General features: G+C 29.8%; 1 protein-coding gene and 1 pseudogene across 1 annotated transcript; both read right to left on the reverse strand.

Moving 5' to 3' along the window:
• LOC113372813 overlaps nucleotides 1-19606 on the reverse strand; it is a 25565-nt pseudogene that overhangs the window by 2318 nt on the left and 3641 nt on the right.
• On the reverse strand, nucleotides 10437-17807 carry LOC113374093 (lipase 1-like). The gene is made up of 8 exons (XM_026614360.1): nucleotides 17637-17807; nucleotides 15837-16014; nucleotides 15630-15747; nucleotides 13953-14199; nucleotides 13729-13890; nucleotides 13583-13667; nucleotides 12557-12699; nucleotides 10437-10824 (listed from the first exon to the last, which is right to left on the reverse strand). Exons 1-8 carry the CDS (start codon nucleotides 17727-17729, stop codon nucleotides 10480-10482), a joined length of 1371 nt encoding a protein of 456 aa, XP_026470145.1. The 5' UTR covers nucleotides 17730-17807; the 3' UTR covers nucleotides 10437-10479.

Genomic DNA, 19606 nt, shown 5'->3' on the forward strand with positions numbered 1-19606 from the left:
AAACTTAAATTATGGAGCTGTAAAACTATGTAGTAGCCAATTTAATTCCAGTTGTTGCAATAATTAAACATTATCATTTATCCCTTACCTCAGCTGCTAAATCCTTAGTAACAGGATGCTTCCCAGCAAAGTTCTCTTCCAAAGCCATAACAGTCTTAAAATAACCCTCAACTTCCGTCTGAATCTCCTCCGGTGGAAACACACACCAATCTAAAAACCCCACACAATTATTTATTAAAACTTCGACAAAACCTGAGTTTTATCACCAAACCTACCTTGGCCTTCATCCATGATCGTATTTATCCAAAAAATCTCCACAGATTCATAAAGATTCTTAAACGGCCCCTCAACCTTTCGTGAATCTCTTGCTGAAGTGGATAACTGGACAACTCGTACCCGAAGGATGTCTCTTCGGTGTGAACTGCTTTATGGTCTCCATTGCTAAAATCAACCTAGGAAATAAGACTTATTAATTCTAGATTTAAGATGGAGGTAAGAGTGATTTAGACCTTGGTCCCATGTGTTGTGGCACGTTTTCTGTATTTTTTCAATTGCGAGACGTCGCCCCAGTTTCTGCAAGCGTTTACCAGGCCATCCAGACGTTGAAGTTCTTCTCCAAATTGTACTATCTTGACTAATTATAAAAACAGAAGGTTCAGTACTTATTTTTATATGGAATGTGATCAGTTGTACCTTCAATCCTCTTTGGAATTCAGCAGTTTTGATGTCAGCCATTTGACGATGCTCCTCAAACACTGAAGGCATACGTAGATACCTAGATAGAAATAAATTCAACACAAGCAGTTCAGAATGAAAACTGTGGGATGTGTAGGCAAATTTTGCTGTGGAGCTCATGAAACACTATAGATCTCAATTTTAACACAATTTTATACATTTTAAAACCGTTTTGGTGACAATCAAGTAATTCTCCAAGTGCATGCCTAAAAATTGCTCATAAGTCTTTCCCCTACCATTGAAATGCCTCAGTGTTCTGCTTAATTTCCTGCTGTGTCAAAGCATGATGATCCGATAGAAAGAGCAGTCTCCGAACAACCTGACGCAACCTGTCCTGCATAATTGCCAATGTGCTGCCTTCAGCCTGACGTACAAATTCAGTTGCTGCCATCAATTGGGCAGTATCTTCTGGTATTGCCAAAGCACTGGAGGACATTGATTGGTACTCTTCCGATAAACTGGAAGATAAAAACAATTAGTAAATAATAAGATTTCAGTTCCAAAGATGATAAAAATAAAACAAGGCAATAAATGAAGAAATGGGAGATAATAATTAATTAACTGAGCTTATTAGATAGCAGAATGATGAGGCAAAGAATTTAAAAAATGATGATGGTATAAATACTAAAAATTGTAAAGTCGACAAAGCAGAAAGTTTTAAAGTGAAGACCAAAGAAAACAGTTCCATGATTCTGCTTTCCAGCAGTCCATCTATTAAAATAATTATTATTTATATAGTGCAACTTCTTACGCTTTCATCATATTTGATAATCCGTAATAATCCAATTGATCAAATCATCCTTATTTTTAACAGCAGCATTTGTTAAAGATTGCACCAAATCTTCTCTGTGCATTTCGTACAAACCAATGGTGACCACATGCTCCACCTTGAGCAAAAATCACATTGATTATATAATATATATTATTAGGGTGGTCCTTAATATGGACATTTTCGAATTTCCTTGCTCCCAAGGGTTCAAATGATTCCACATTGATAAAAAACAATTCTCTGAAAGTTTTAGCTCTTAATATTGTCTTTTAGATAGAGCACAATTCAATCAAAGTTTTGTATGAAAATAACATGGAAAAATTTGAAAATAAAAAAAAAATAATTTAGGCATAACTTAATGACAAATTTGAATAAAATTCAATCATTTGTTTCCTAAATTATATCTAAAAACATTTTGAAAATTTTTGAAAATTTTGTCATGCTATTTCCATATGAAGTTTGATTGAATTGCGCACTATCTAAAATTAACATCAAGAGCTGAAACTTTCAGAGAATTGCTTTTCATCAATTTGGAACCATTTGAGCTCTTGGGAGCAAGGAAATTCGAAAATGTCCATATTAAGGACCACCCTAATATTTATATATGTATAATTTTCTTACTTCGACTGGTATTTATAGGAAGTGCTCTGAAATTTCTCAATCAACTCGCAATATTCTTCAAATGGATGTTCTGTTGCAAAAAACTCCTTCATCTGTTCCTGAACCTAAAAAAACAATATTTATCAGTTATAATTGATATATGATAATTCATGATTATATTTATAACTTACATTTCCATTAATCAAATCAATAAACTGATCAAAATCCTGTACAAGCAACTCTGGTCCAATTCTGTGATCCTCCAAAATCTCATGTACCTCCTGTCTGCATTTCTCGATCAAATCTTCGGGAATTATGGGCTAAAAAATAAACAAAAATATTAATCACCCACAAATAATTATTTTTAAATTTCTTGGTCTACTTTTAACATTTTCCTCTCCTCGTCCTGGTTAGAATTGACATCGACTCTTGGAATATCTTTGACAATTTTCACCATGAATTTGAAAGTGTTCAGGAAGACTGTTTGGATTTTTTTGAACGACGGTTCGAAATGCAGGCCGTCTTTCGACGGACTATGTTGATCTGGATGCCTCTGTTTCTTTGCTAAAAATAATTAGATAAGTAGATAATTGTTTTGTGTATTTGGAAATTGTTTTTGGTGTTTTGTTACCCCGTAATCAGCCACATAATCAGCGTAATCCCTGGCGCTGTTCAGGCACAATTCTTGGAGTTGTCTTTCCATTACACAGGCGATGGTGTCGAAGAAACTTTCGTTGGAACGTTCGTCGTTTATTGGACGCAATCTTAAAAAAAAAATAAAAAACATTAAATGATAGATTAAAAATCAATATAAATCATTAAACATTATGATAGATTTGTTTTCTGGGTTATTTCTCCTACCTGTGTTTGGACGATCTGGACCTGGCCCTGGCCCTGCTGCGTTGCCTTCGCATCAGGAGATCTCTCAAAGAAGGCAACCAATCGTTCAGCATAAGATCTCTTGCTTTGGATAAATGAGATTTCACCTCCGATTCGAAATTGGCCAAAGATAAGGCACCACCGCATTTGGACAAAGAGTTGGTGTCCACCAGACGAAAGTCCCTGAAGAAGGGAAAAAACTTTGTGTGCACATTTATCCTTTCGCGAAATAAATTTAGAGTAGACCAATTTGTTGAAGGTCATTATGGTAATAGACAAACTTGTTGGTTTTTAATTTTGGACTAATTTGCCAAATGTACTATTATATAGTTTACAAGTTAAAAAAAATGTAGTAAACAAATGCACTTGCAACATGAATACATCTTCTATAACTCGTTGTATTCTTCTAAATGGTCATTTATGAGTATACCGAGTCGCTGTATAGCATTATGATGTTAGACAATTCTGAAGATTATCTAATTTTGTACACATTTGCCAAATATGCAATTTATATTAAACCAACTATTTAAAATTTACAAGAGATTTAATAAGTACATCTGGCTATAGCCTAGCCATTGTAATTATAAATACCAGAATTTCCAAACCCAAATATTAATAACTTCTTCGATTTAATAAGTACATCAGGATAATTACCTGAATTTTCGAACCCAAATATTAATAACTTCCCCAACATAAGGATTGACCGTGTTCAAGCATTTCTGAATCTTCGTACGATTTTTATTAAAACTAACTTTCCATTCTATTGTAAATATTTTTAATTCGGCACGTTCCGGCGAATCGAATTGGACAATCTACAAGGGAAAAAAACTTAATATCAAAATCAATTATAATTTATTAAATTGTTCATCCATTTTTACCCTGTCTTTGGCTTTTGATGAATCCTGCAGAACAAAATCCACTATAGCTTTTTTTACAGCCACCAAATAGTCTTCTTTGACTTCGTTTGTTAACAAATTTAAACAAGACGTCCATTTGAGAAGTTTTTGACTTATTAAGGAAAATACTCTGGAAATAAAAATATAGACACATAAATAATGATAATACATTTTAAAGTATAACAAGTTGCTGCGAGGAAAATTAATATTAAATAATAGTATAGAATTTTGTACAAAATTGTCCCTAGAATAAGTTTATTACCTGTATGTTTAGCACATGTAGCCTTTTTTTAAACGCAATTTTAAAGTACACCGAGTTGCTGTAGAGCATTATAGTATTAAATAATATTATAGATTATATAATTTTGCACAAATTTGTCAAATATTTCAATTATATCAAACAGTCCGTTTAAAAGTTACAAGAGATATGAGAAATAAAACCACTAAATTGCTTGCACTTGAATATTTTAAGAACAAACTTCCTTTTCTTCCATACAACGTTTCGACAAGTATAAAAATTATGATATATAATTAATGCATTAAATATTTTTTATACACCAACTCCAATATATCATCTAAAAGATTTTCCTAAAATCTAAAAAAAATATGTTGAAAGCGATTTTAAAGTATACCGAGTTGCTGCAGGGTAACATAATATTAGACTACTTACTTCATAGAGCATCCAATTTTAAATAAATTTGCTTAATATTTATTTATATTAAACAAACTATTTAAAAGTTACAAGAGATATAATAAAAAAATGCGCTGCAATAAATATCTCGTCAATTCAAGATTAAATGTAAACAAAATTCGGAGTTACTTACCGACATTCAAATTCAATTTTAAAGTATACCGAGTTGCTGTAGAATAATATAATATTATAATATTATAATATTCTATATGTCTATGTCTATGTCTAAGTCTATGACAATATTATAGAGCATTTAATTTTAAACAAACTTGCTTATTATTTCGTTTATATCAAAGAAACGGTTTAAAAGTTACAAGAGATACAATAATTATATGCACGTCTAATAAATGTCTCATCAATTCATGACAAAATTCGGAGTCACTTACCGGCATTCAAACTCAATTTTAAAGTATACCAAGTTGCTGTAGAGCATTATAATATCAGACAATATTATAGAGCATTCAATTTTAAACAAATTTGCCCAATATTTCAATTCTATTAAAAACACGGTTCAAAAGTTACAAGCAATATAATAAATAAATATTACCTTTTCATAATCTTCGGTTGCAAAGGTGCAACATGCACAGTATCGATACCATGATGTATATAATAATAATAACGCAAAAATTCCTTTTCTTCTGGAGAAGGAATATCGTTGGGATCGCCATCGTCTTTTCTTATTATTAAATTAATCAGTCTTTTGCGAAATTCTTCACGCTCCTTCCTTAGGGCTGTGTAAGTTAAACCCTCTAAAAAATAATAGATAGACATAAATAAATAAAATAAGGTAAATATTTGTATATGTGGTGGTGCTTACTTTTAACTTTTTTGGTCTTCTTGTCCTTCCTGGCAATTGGTGGTAATTTTTTATGTTTGGCACCTTTAAATGTCGGCTTTTCTCTGAAAGTTTTTGGCAATTGGAACAAAGGGTGCGACAAAATGTCGTAATCATCAGGTAAATGCTCCATTTGGTTTTAATTTAATATAGAACTAGTTGTAAATGGCATTTTTTCTTAAGGCAAGTGTAAAACAACGACTTATATAATCAACAAAATTCAGATTTAGTTATTTAGATAAATTTTCCAACTCTTCATTTCGCTTGCATTGAAAATTATTCAGAGAGTTTACTTCATCAACAAAACTTTGGTTGCCATGGAAGTTTTACTTCAGGACGAGGAATATAAAAATGATCTCTTTTACAGAGACAAACTGTCGCTAATAGTTTAATAGTTGTTTGTGTAAATTCACTAAACAATATATTGTTTAGTGCAATTCAATGAAGACATTATTTTATACATGTGTGGTTGCAAGCAACTAGACAGAATTTTTTTTTTAATTTCAATTGCGATTTTAAAGTATACCGAGTTGCTGTAGAGACTTATGATATAAGAAAATATTATAGATAATTTAATTTTAAACAAATTTGTCAAATATTTTATATATATTATACAAGCGGTTTGTAAGTTACAAGAGATATAATAAATATGGGCACTTGAACTAATTGTAAGTATAGAGAATAATTTTCTCTTATCAAATGCGGTTTTAAAATATACCGAGTTGATGTAGAGACTTATGATATTAGAAAATATTATAGATTATTCAATTTTGTACAAATTTGCCAAATATTTCATATATGTTAGAGAAGCGGTTTGTAAGTTACAAGAGATATAATAAATATGTGCACTTGAACTAATTGCAAGCTCAGAACAATTTTCTCTCTTCAAATGCGATTTAAAGTACACGGAGTTGCTGTAGAGACTTGTGGTGTTAGAAAATATTATAGATTATTCAATTTTGAACAAATTTACCAAATATTTTATAAATTTTAGACAAGCGGTTTGGAAGATATAAGACATATAACAAAAAAATGCACTTATACGTGTACTAAGTAATTGTAAGTTCAGAATAATTTTCTATTTTTCAAAGTATACAAAATTTCTGAAGATCATTATAATAAGGGGTTATTAATCACGTGATCGATTTTTAACGATTTTTGGACCCATCCCCTCACCCTTGTTCATATTAAAAATAACCCCTATTCGTCCTATTTTTAGTACCTAGAAAAAAAACATAAAATTTTGTTCTGTTTTTAAATTCAGGTAAAAAATAAATACATGTGATATCTTACTAGACTCCGCCCTCTCTTAGGTAATTTTTTGTCAAACCCCTAATTGAAGGTACGTCCCTCAGACGGCCCCTAATAGATAATCATGAAAATAATATAATTTAAACTATTTTTACAAATATTTTTTGTACTTATCTAATATAAACGCGTTTTAAAAATTTTAAGATATAATAAATATATGAGCATTCCCAACGTATTCAAAATAACAAACTATTTTTTGTTTCAATTGCAATTTTAAGGTATACCAAGATGTTGTAGAGTGCTATAATATTAGACAAGATTATAAATCATTTAATATTAAACAAATTCACTGAATATTTCATTTATAATACTCAAACGGTTTAAAAGTTACAAGAGAAATGATAAACAAATGCATTTATAATACTGTACGTATATGCTTTCTTGAATTATAAAAGTATATGGAGTTGGTGTAGGGATGCATAATATTAGACAACATTGTCAATGTAAATAATTTAATTATAAACAAATTTGCTTAATATTTTATTTATATTACTCAAACTGTTCAAAAGTTATAAGAGATTTAATAAATAAAAGCACTAGATTCTATAAATAAGGAATAGATAAAGAATCATAGAGAATTTATTTATATATTGATGTTTATTTGAAGCAATAGGATAAAATTTATTATTGGACCTGAAAGTTTCCAAAACGATGTCTGTGAAATAATGTTACACTAAACAATTGTTTGTATATATTCAAGTTCAAAATTGTTAGAGAAAATATTTTGTTCTTACATTTTCCTCTAAATATCAATAAATATATTATTATTGATAAAGAATTTTCTATTTTGAGGTATTATTTTGAACTATACAGAGTTGCTGTAAAATCTTTTGACGTTTAACCATATTGTGCACCATTTTGTTTTAAACAAATTAATTTAATGTTATATTAATATTAACAGAGCAGTTAAAAATCACAAGTCTAATACTAAATAAGTGCACTACGTGTAACTATTTATGTCAAAACGCAATTTTAAAGCACACCGTGTTACTTTAGAGATTAAATAATAAATAATAAAATTTTGTTCAAATTTACCAAATTCTTCGTCCATCTTGGATAAAAGTTCCAAATGTTACAGGAATGTCAAGCTTAATAAATAAATGCACATTCGATATAATTATTTATGTTAAATCGCAATTGTAAAGCTATAGCGACTAGTTATATATATAAAATCCTTTACATGCATAAGTATACAAATATTATAGGTTATTAAATTTTGTGCAAATTTACCAAATATCGCATCCATCTTGTTCAACAGGTCCCAAAAGTAGTAATAAACAAATACACATTTATCAAGCTCAACACAACAATTAATCTCCATTGTAGAGATGTTTAAACACTTTATAATAAGATTCATTATTAAATTTATGTAAAAACACATGTAGAAATGGTTAAATATTTGTTTACACCGGCACTCAAAGAAGGATTGATAACGACTGATCAGCGCTCTATATAAATGCCTAGAGCTCGTGCAAGGATTGAATTGTGCAACTTGAAGTGAGGAACTTGTCACCGAAGGCGCGAATTTTGAATCAAAATAAATTTATGCAATTTAAGGTACATTGCTGTAGAGCAGTATAATATTATACAAAGATTATGCAATTTTAAATAAATTTGCTTAATATTTAATATATAATACGCAAACGGTTCAGAGATATATGGATATAATAAAAACATGAATAAACACATATTCATGGTCAAAATTCTATAGATCTCTATTTTTACATTCAATTGCTATTTTAAAGTAAACCAAGTTGCTATAGAGCAGTATAATGTTAGACAATAATATAAAGCATTCAATTTTAAACAAATTTGCTTAATAATTCACTAACTTTGCACAAACGGTTTGGAAGTTATTATAAAAAAAATGCATAAAATCAAATACATGCAATTCCTGGTTAAAATGTCTATAGACCTATATATTTTTTACATTCAATTACTATTTTAAAGTATATCGAGTTGCTGTAGTGCGTTATGATGTTAGAAAATATTATAGATAATTTAATTTTATACAAATTCGTTAAATATTTCATTCCTCTCGGAAGAAAGATTTGAAAGTTATGTGAGATATCATGAATTAATGCACATTTAGCTAGCTCTAAACAATTTTCTATTTTCAATTGCAATTTTCAAGTGAACCGAGTTGTTGTAGAGTCTTGTGATATTAGACAATATTGTAGACAATTTAATTTTAAACAAATTTGCTTAATATTTCAATAACTTTGGACAAAAGTTACGAGCGATATAATAAACAAAGGCATAAAGCCAATTCATGATTGGTTATGAGTCGCTCGATAAGTATGCACTCACTATAACAATCTAATTTTCGATTGCAATTTTAAGTATACCGACTTGCTGTAGAGTCTCCTGATATTAGACAATATTATAGACAATTTAATTTTAAACAAATTTGCTTAATATTTCACAAACTTTGCACAAACGATTCAAGAGTTATAAGAGATATATTAAACAAATGCATAAAATAAAGCTAATCCACGATTGGTTATGGGTTGCTCGATAAGTATACACTCACGTTAACAATCTAATTTTTTATTGCATTTTTAAGTATACCGAGTTGCTGGAGAGTTCTACAATATTAGACAATATTATAAACAATTTAATTTCAAACATATTTGCTTAATATTTCACTAACTGTGCACAAACGATTCAAAAGTTACAAGAGATATAATAAACAAACGCATAAAGTATGCACCCATGTCAACAATCTATTTTTCAATTGCAATTTTAAGGTATACCGAGTGACTGTAGAGATCTACAATATTAGACAATATTATAAATCATTTAATTTTAAACAAATTTCTTTAATATTTTATGTACTTTACTCAAACCGTTTAAAAGTTACAAGAGATATAAAATTCATAAAATATGCATATAAAAATGCATAAAATTCCATAAAGCAAATTCACGATTGGTTGTGGGTCACTCGATTAGTATGCGCTAACGATAACAACCTAATTTTCAATTGCAATTTTAAGATATACCGAGTTGCTGTAGAGTTATACAATATTAGACAATATTATTAAACATTTAATTTTAAACAAATTTGCTTAATATTTCAATAACTTTGCACAAACGATTCAAAAGTTACAAGAGATATTTTACACAAATGCATAAAATTTCATAAAGCCAGTTCTAGATTGAATTTGAGTTGCTATTCTTTCTTGCGTTAATAATCTATTTCCAAAACTAATTTTGAAGTATACCGAGTTGCTGTAGAGTACTATAATATTAGACAATATTATAAATAATTTAATTTTAAACACATTTGCTTAATATTTCACGAACTTTGCACAAACGATTCAAAAGTTACAAGAGATCGTCAACGTCATCAATCTATATTTCAATTGCAAATTTGGAGTATACCGAGTTGCTGTAGGATGCTATAATATTAGACAATATTATAAATAATTTAATTTTAAATAAATTTGCTTAATATTTCACTAACTTTGCACAAACGATTCAAAAGTTACAAGAGATATTTTGAACAAAAGAATAAAATTTCATAAAGCTAGTTCTAGATTGAATTTGAGTTGCTCTACTTTCTTGCGTTAATAATCTATTTCCAAAACCAATTTTGAAGTATACCGAGTTGCTGTAGAGTTCTATAATATTAGACAATATTATAAATAATTTAATTTCAAACAAGTTTTCTTAAAGTTTGATTTATATTACTCAAACTGTTCAATAGTTACAAGAGATATTATAAACAAATTTGTTTAATAATTCTGCTGCTTTCTCCATCTTAGCTTGAAGTTTTATCCGGCTGATGACCATGATCATCATTCTTCTCATGACTGTGATCATGACCCGGCTGATGAGCACGCTTTTCCTTCGGCTGATGACTATCATCTTCATCACTTTCTTCCGACGATTCATCACTTTCATCCGATTCAAATTCCACCGTGCTGCTCATGGCCATGTAAGATTGAATTTTATGTATCAAGCCGCTCAGTTCCCACAGCACCTCCATGTAGACCTCTTCGTAGGCCTCTGGTGACCAAAGGAAGTCGTTGTGGGTGAAGTGATCGCCATCGACCAGGACGATGTCCTTCAGGCCGCGCATATCAACGAACATGTCGTGAACCGACTGGCGAAGAGAAAAAAATGTAACTAGCTGGTATTGGTATTTTGCCTTGAGGCAAGTTACATGAACTTCCTGATATGTGTTAATAATCGACTTAATCAATAAAAAATTAATTAATTTATGAGTGATTAAAAGTATTCTGAGTGAATTTATTACATATAATTGAAAAAGAATGAACACGTTAACTCGGAGTATTTTCTAAAAGCCAATTTTCACAAATCAATAATTTTTGTAATTGAACCAGTTTCCGTAGGACTTTAATGGTTTAGTATAATTATTACGACTAAGTACTCTATCGTTATTTCAAGTAAATCGCCTAATTTTAATTTTAACAAACGTCAAAAAAACTACTCATTTTTTCACAATTTGATGATTTTTTACATTTAAACTATTTGTCGTAAGGCCGTAATATTTTAGTAAATTCTATAAGACCATGATATATATCGCCAAAAAAGTTATATAAAAATCAGCTTAATTTTTTTTCCAACAGTTAATTACAAGAAAACGGCTCGGTAGATTTTCACCTAAAACTAATCAGTATCATTCCCAACCAATATCTTTCGAACAGTTTTTGATTTTTTTAAATCAATTCGGTAGTATGAGCTTAAATGTGCACGAAAAGTTTAACACTTTTTTTCGAATTATAAAGAAACGGCTCGGCAGATCGTCGCACAAAACTGACAAACGATAGTCCTCACCGAAATACATCAAATGGCTTTTAAATTTCTAAAATCGGTTCAGGCGTTTTTGCGCAAACGTCGATGAAAGGTCTAATGTTGGCTAAATGCCAAAAGAACGATACCAATTTTTGACGAATTTTTAAAGTTAAACGAGTTGTCGTAGGGCCGTAATATTTCAGTATGATCTATAAGACTATGGTATCTATCATCAAAAAAATAATGATAAAAATCGTACTAACATTTTTTTAACATTTTATTACAAGAAAACGGCCCGGCCGATCTCTACCAAAAACTAATCAGCACGATTACCAACCAATATCTTTGGATCTTTGAATTTTCAAAATCGATTCAGAATTGCGGCCTAAAACGTGGGCGAAAAGCTTTTCACTTTTCTGCTATTTATAAAGAAACGGCTTGGCCGATCGTCGCACAAAACTGGCAAACAATAGTCCTCATCGAGGTGCATCAAATGGCTTCTAAATGTTTGAAATCGGTCCAGCCGTTTTTGAGAAAACATCGATTTACGGCAAAAAATCTGTTCACACACACGCACACACTCATACATACACACACATACACATACTTTTTTCAAATTTGGTCTCATTCGAATCAGAATGGCTTGAAACGTCGAGTAAACATAAAATTAGCAAACCAGATTTTTTTTGATAAAAACAAACTTCTCTTTCGGGAAGTTAACTATAGTATTGTAATGGATTGTATTCCATTCCTATTGATGGGAATACATACCAAAAAGCAACTAATATATCGTACGAGATTATGAAAATTATAGACTAAATTATTGAAGCAATTATGTTGTGTGGTAAAATCAAGTTTGATATTGTCTTTCTACCATAGGAACTATATTATTTTTTTCTTATTCTTATACTGCTTATGCTAACACCATACATGAATCACAAAGGCAGGACATCAAACAGGATATTAAAAAGTATAGGATAGGATATTAAGGAATTTGGAACTTTTGAATGGTAGACGTGGGTGCAGGACAACGTTTGCCGGGTCATCTAGTATATATATATAAACAGATTATTTCTTACATCGTGAGCGCATATATTGTCATCTTCGGAATAAAATACCGAAAGCTCGTTCTTTGCATGTCCAGCATCATATACAGGGGGCTCGGGCTGTTTGTATTTTTCCATATTGCCTTCTGGTCCATAATCGAAGCCCTGGAGTTGGCCTAAAATAAAAAAAGAGCACCACAAAATAAATAAAATACTAATCCCATAGCAAATAAAAAAATCATACGCTGAGATAATCTTTCTAATGTTGTACAACTTAAAAAAAAATTTAATACATTTTATATTAAGGGGCACAACTAGTGTAACCGTCTAAAAAAAGGTGATTTTTGGGAATTTATATTAAAAAAAACTACTTTATCAATCATTTCAAAATTTTAGGAATATATTTATACATGTTTTAAGAATACATAGTAAATTTTTTGAAGAAAAAAATTTAATATTTTTTAAGTTATCGTCGATCTCCAACGGCGCGACAAAAAAAGGCTCTTCACTTCTGCAGTGATTCCGGCCCTCTACGTGGATAAAATTAAAAAAAAAAAATCTCGTTAAACTAGATAACATTGTCTGTAAAATGAGCTACGATAAAGAAAAAAATCAAAAATTGACAAAATGACAGCGTTTTTTTTAAAAAAAATCGAATTTTACCAAAAATTTTGGTCGTTTTTGGACTGCCAAAATTCGATTTTTGATCCGACTAAATAATCGATAGATCATTTTACGGAGAACTATATATAGAACATGTAAAAAAAAATTGATAGTGATCGGATCATTTATTTTTGAGTAATTGCTGCAGCAAATTCGGAAAATGCTGTTTTGAGAAAAACGCGTTTGAAGATAAAATGATCGTTGTACTATATACTATACATATACTCTTTAAATGGCTGTGACTCAAAAAGTGTTTAAGACATCGATTTAAAATTGTGGTATGTTATTTTTAAAGGTATAACCTATCGAAATATGGAAAAATTGAAAATTCGATTTTTTTAAATTTCACACTAGTTGAGCCTCTTAATGTACTAAATGTAAATAATTATCTTTTACCGGACATGTATATTTGCATGTAGTGCAAAACCTGACGGAAAGATACTCCAGCAGGCATCGAGTCCAGAAATTCCTCTGATACAGGCTAAAAAATAATTTATTTGAAATTAGATATCAATATTTTTCTATCTGCTAGTTTTACTTACGATATCTTTGTCACATCTGTTATATCCAGGAACAATAAATCTGAAAATTTCACAGAAACCACTCGGTTTCTTCCTGTAGGCTCTGCAGAACGACCGGATCATTTTTCCGTACCAACTTTTGGCATGGAATTGATCATTTAAATCCCTTTTCTCACTGTGATTCTGCATAATAATGAATGATTTATAATGTATCAAGATTATTTGGTGTGTTCTTTATCCCTTACCACAAGTTCATTGTACAAGATCTTCAGCAGGTCAGCCTCCTCCTGCGTCCTTTCAGGCCATCCAATAATCGGTGCCAACAGCAAAGTGGTGCCTATATTCTTGGTATGTGTTGGAAACTCGGAGAAGTAGATGAGGGCCAATGTGGCCCCTTGAGAGTGGCCGATGTAATTCACAAATCTTTTGTGGGTGATGTTGGTGATCGTGTCGAGGGCCCCTGGGATGTCGTAAATCGCCTGTTCGTGGATACTGAAAGAAATGGAAAGTTATTAATGGAAACATAGTCAATAACTATATGCCAAAACTGTGAATGGATAAAGAGCTAAAATCTCATTGTGTGAGAGAAACAGGGGACAGACTTCGGTCTCATCCATACTGGGAGGTAAACAAAAATAATCTAAACTAGTGGTAACTAATAGTGTATGGCATCGTGCCTTAAGGTGAATTGCTGGAACTTCCCGTACAGTAATGAAATATTCGAGAAATTTTAAACGTTTTCAAATATATTATTACAAATAATCTGTAACTTCCATTATTTATCTTATTATATCTGAGCAAATCAAATGTAAATCATAAATCAATTATTACATTAACAATCGTCATTTTGTTTCGAATTCGATTAAAAAAAAAATAGTTGGCAAATTTGCACAAAATTGAAAAAGTGCTCCCGTATAGTCACAGTCTAAACGAATTTGCAAATAATTCTGTGCGACATTTTCACTTATACTGCGCTTAGCTTGGCGGCATTTTCACATTTTTCAATAGTTTTCACAAAATTGGAATAGTGCTCCAATACATAAACGGTCTAAACGCACTTGGGTAAACATTTGCACCAGACTGGCGCTTAGACTGTGCTTAGCCTGGGTCATTTTTTGAATTTTCATTTCAAAATTATAAAAATATTTTATGGAAAATAAAAAAAGATGTAATAATTTTTTTTCTTCAGAAGCAATTGTTTTGTCAATACAAGCAGAAAGTTTTTTAGATCATTCAAGTCGGACGCTCAGTTCACTCAAAAATGTGCCATTTTTGCACATATAGCTCTGTATCTTCAAAATGGCGGGACCTGTCTTTGCCAAAAACTAATCACCTCTTCTCCCAATCATTACAAATTGAATGTTTTTTAGATCATTCAAATCCGATACTCCGTTCTCTCAAAAACTCGATTTGTATTTTCTGCACTCTTTGCTCCGTATCTCCGTAACGGCTGGACCTGCCTTTGCCAAAAACTAATGAGCACATCTCCCTATCAATAGGGATCGAATCTTTTTAAACCATTCAAATCGGTTGATACGTGCGCCCGAAAACGTGGACGAAAAAATGCGGACATACAAAACACACACACACATCCATTTTTTCTGAGGTATGCCAAAATGTTCAGAAACCTTCAAAACGTCGATAAATGCAAAAATTTTCATTTTCGACTTCGGCCCATTACTATAACTACCCTACGGGAAGTTAAAAAATTGTATACACACACACATATCCATTTCTTCTCCAAAATGTCCAGAAACCTTCGAAGTGTAAAGATATGGAAAAAATTTTATTTTAAATTTTTAGACGACTACTATTGCTAAGAAAAAATCTTTTCGATAAAAGTGGGATTAAAATCAGAGTTTATATGGTAGAAAGGTAAAAATTTAGGGTTGCATGTACAAATATATAACTATTATATTTACGTGAAATCCCAATATTCAAAATCTCTTTCGGCGTTGTATTTAACGTGATCCCTGGACTTATAGGAACCTCTAGGGTTCATAATCCACACATCGTAGTCATTATCTTGAAGAATAGAACCTGAAAAAACAATATATAACAATATCTTAAAGCATATACCAGCCTACTAACTAATTAAATAACAAAAACAATTGTTTATCATTTTTTACCCAAACATCTTCTTCTTCCCTGTATCAAAAAGGCTGACGAGCTCTGCAACATTCCCGGAACCAACAAAATGGGTTCCAAGCCAGGATTTGGCATCCTGTCTAAGGTTATGGTGTAGCCGTCTTTGGATATGAATTTGTACTCCTCGTGTTCATATCCTTTCTTATGAATTAAGCTTTTCTGAAAAATAGTTGAAAGAATAACATTTTAAAAGTATACCGAGTTGCTGTAGAGTTGAAGTTGAATGATTTAATTTTGAAGAAATTTATCTTGGAGATCGTTTATATTAAACGAACGGTTGAAGATTTGTATTGAATTTAAGAAAAAAGTGCTTGGAATGCATTGCTTACATTCAAGAGCAAATTGAACGTATACCGAGTTGTTGTAGCATCTTTTGTTGTTAAAAAAAGTTATAGATAATTTAATTTTTAAAGAAGTTTGTCTTGGACACCGATCATATTGAACAAACAGTTAAAGATTTGTATTCAATTTAAAGTACACGGTTGGAGCGCTGGAATGCATTACCTACATTCAAGAGCAATTTTGAATTATATCGAGTTGCTTTATAACGTTATGATGTTAGAAAATATTGCAAATAATTTAATTTTGAACAAATTTGATGAATATACTTTTTAAATTAGACAAGCGGTTTTGAAGTTATAAATATTATAATAAATCAATGGTCGTTCAAAGTCTTCAGTTCGTGATCGAAACTAAATTAAATTTTTAATACATGGCTGATGTGTTTTGCAAGGCGGTTTTAAGGTACAACGAGTTGCCGTAGGGCTTTTTAATGTTAGAAAATATTGTTCACTATTTAATTTTGTACAAATTTGCCAAATATTCCATTTGAATAAAACAAACTCCTTGAAAGTTACAAAGGATTTAGTAAATATAAGGTTGTCAAATATCTCCCTTCCGCCTTTTTGTATTATAAACCAAGAGCAAAAAAGCGGAAGGGAGATATTTGACAACCTAATATGTGCACTATCGCAGCGCCTGGACTCATATTCTATTTGAATTGCAATTTTCAAGTATACCGAGTTGCTGTAGGATACTAAAATATTAGACAATAATGTTGATTATTCAATTTTGAATAAATTTGTCAAATATTCCATTTAAATAAAATGAACTCTTCGGAAGTTACAAAAGATGTAGTAAATACGTGCACATTTACAGCGCCTAGGTTCATATTCTATTTGAATTGCAATTTTCAAGTATACCGAGTTGCTGTAGGACTCTAAAATATTAGACAATAATGTTGATTATTCAATTTTGAATAAATTTGCCAAATATTCCATTTGAATAAAACAAACTCCTTGAAAGTTACAAGACATTTTGTAAGTACGTGTACTATCACAGCGCCCGGATTCATATTATATTTGAATTGCAATTTTCAAGTACCGAGTTGGTTTAGGACTCTAAAATATTAGACAATAATGTTGATTATTCAATTTGAATGAATTGTCAAATATCCATTTGAATAAAACAAACTCCTTGAAAGTTACAAGACATTTTGTAAGTACGTGTACTATCACAGCGCCAACTCATAATCTATTTGAATTGCAATTTTCAAGTACACCGAGTTGGTTTAAGACTCTAAAATATTAGACAATAAAATTAATATTCAATTTTGTGCAGATTTGCCAAACAAACTATTTATATTAAACAAACATTTCAGAAGTTACAAGATATATAATAAAAAATTATGCACAAATAAATGAGTAACTAAAAAGATTTCTCATAAAAAATATGTATGGTTAATTTAGCAAATAAATAATATTATTTTATCATTTACATACCCCAGAGTACTGTTCATGGTTTACAGCCTGACTTACTTCAAAAACTGCATAAATAAATAAAATTCGCCAAATATTATTAAACAAAAAAACCATTTTAAATCTATCTTTTAACCAATTTAAATTAATTATAAGACCATGCTATATGTTCCAACGACGTCCGGTAATGTATAAATAAATCGTATAAATGAACAAATATATTTGATTTCAAGTTTAAAAATTTAATTTAGAATAAAATGATAAAATTAAATTTCAATATATAATTTCTGATTTGTTCGAGTTATAACAAATTGCGAAATTGAATTATTATAAGTGTGAAATTGGAATTGTTTGTATGAAAGCATACAGTGTTGTCCAAAGTGCAAATATAAAGGGAATTTATTTACAATATTTTTTTTGTATAAATTTTAGCTACTCAAAAAAGCATTTTGAAAGAGTGTATGAATTATAAATAAATCAGGAAAGTTTTTATCGAAGTATCTTAAACTAATTTATTTTCTTACTGATATCTTATTGAATTTTTATTACCTATATTTGCTAGTTTCTATATTCATTATCAAAGTGATTATTATATTATTATATATGAACTAAAATGATCCATTTATTTTTATTACTGATATATTTATTAGGAGTTTGTTTATTTATTCATTATATTTATTTATTTGCAATATATTTTAAAGTGTTTTATTAATAGTAGTAGTTATCAAATTTTTTAAAGAGCTATTTGAAAAATATGTTTTTGTTTTCTCTCATAAAATTTCACACATATATAAATATGCATATATATATATACATATATATATATATATATATATGTTTGTATATAATTATATTAAAGTGAAAGATCGTCGAGACGAAGACCTTATTTGGTAACATCGTTCCACGTCGAGAACTCTTCGACCCACATACATCACGCCTTCGAGATGTAAATTTAAAACTCATATATTTTCTATCAGATTGATCTTATAATACTGAAATTTTAATATAATGTACTTAAATATGTCTACAATGATACTGCTTTTAAAAATTAGTAAAATTTTTGTTTGTCGTGAGATATATATAAAAGTTTAAGGAAAGCGCATGAACGTCCCAGCAAAATTGATTGAAATTATTATATCCTTAAATGTAAATTTGGAACTCGTGTATTTTCTATAAGAATGATCCAAAAATACTGAAATTTTTATATTTATACTTTAATATGTCGTTTGTTCTTCTGCTTTTAAAAATTAGTCAAATTTTTTGTTTTTCGTGAGATTTAAATAAAAGTTTGAGGAAAGCGCATGAACGTCCAGCAAAATTTGATTGAAATTATTATATGCTTAAATGTATATTTGGAACTCATGTATATTATATAACAATGATCCAACAGTACTGAAATTTTAATATATTATACTTGAATATATCTACTAAGATACTAATTTTAAAAATTAGTAATTTTTTTGTTTTTCGTGAGATATAAATAAAAGTTTGAGGAAAGCGCATGAACGTGCCAGCAAAAATTGATTAAAATTATTATATGCTTAAATGTAAATTTGGAACTCATGTATTTTCTATAAAATTTAACCAACAATAGTGAAATTTTTATATATTGTATTTGAACATGTCTACTATAATGTGAATTTGCAAAATTAGTCAATTATTTTGTTTGTCGATATTTATAAATATTTTTTTGAGTAAAGTACGCAAACAGCCTAGAAATAAAAATGCCTATAAGTAACAAAAAAAATATGAAAATAATTAGAACATATCAGTTCATAATATCTATAAATTAAAATATTAGCTGTAAAAGCATTTATAAATAAAATAATAGTTTGAATTTAGTTTATAACTATAAATTTACAATCAAACATCGATGACTTGGATCAAGTGCATTTATTTATTTCAATTCTTGTAACTTTGAACTTTATATCTTACATAAACGAAATATTTAACAAATCTGTTCAGAATTAAATTATGTATAATATTGTCTAACA

Source organism: Ctenocephalides felis, unplaced genomic scaffold, assembly GCF_003426905.1.
Source record: "Ctenocephalides felis isolate EL2017-DRISC unplaced genomic scaffold, ASM342690v1 CF-g0.4_SCAFFOLD_01604, whole genome shotgun sequence".
In the NCBI taxonomy this organism is placed as follows: Eukaryota; Metazoa; Arthropoda; class Insecta; order Siphonaptera; family Pulicidae; genus Ctenocephalides; species Ctenocephalides felis.

Coding starts and splice junctions, on each gene's coding strand:
- LOC113374093 (XM_026614360.1), bottom strand. CDS start 17,729: ATGGTTTTTTTGTTTAATAATATTTGGCGAATTTTATTTATTTATGCA. Junction 16,015..17,636: donor ACCATGAACAGTACTCTGGG/GTATGTAAATGA, acceptor ACTATTTTTCAG/AAAAGCTTAATTCATAAGAA. Junction 14,200..15,629: donor TTTGAATATTGGGATTTCAC/GTAAATATAATA, acceptor CATTTCTTTCAG/TATCCACGAACAGGCGATTT.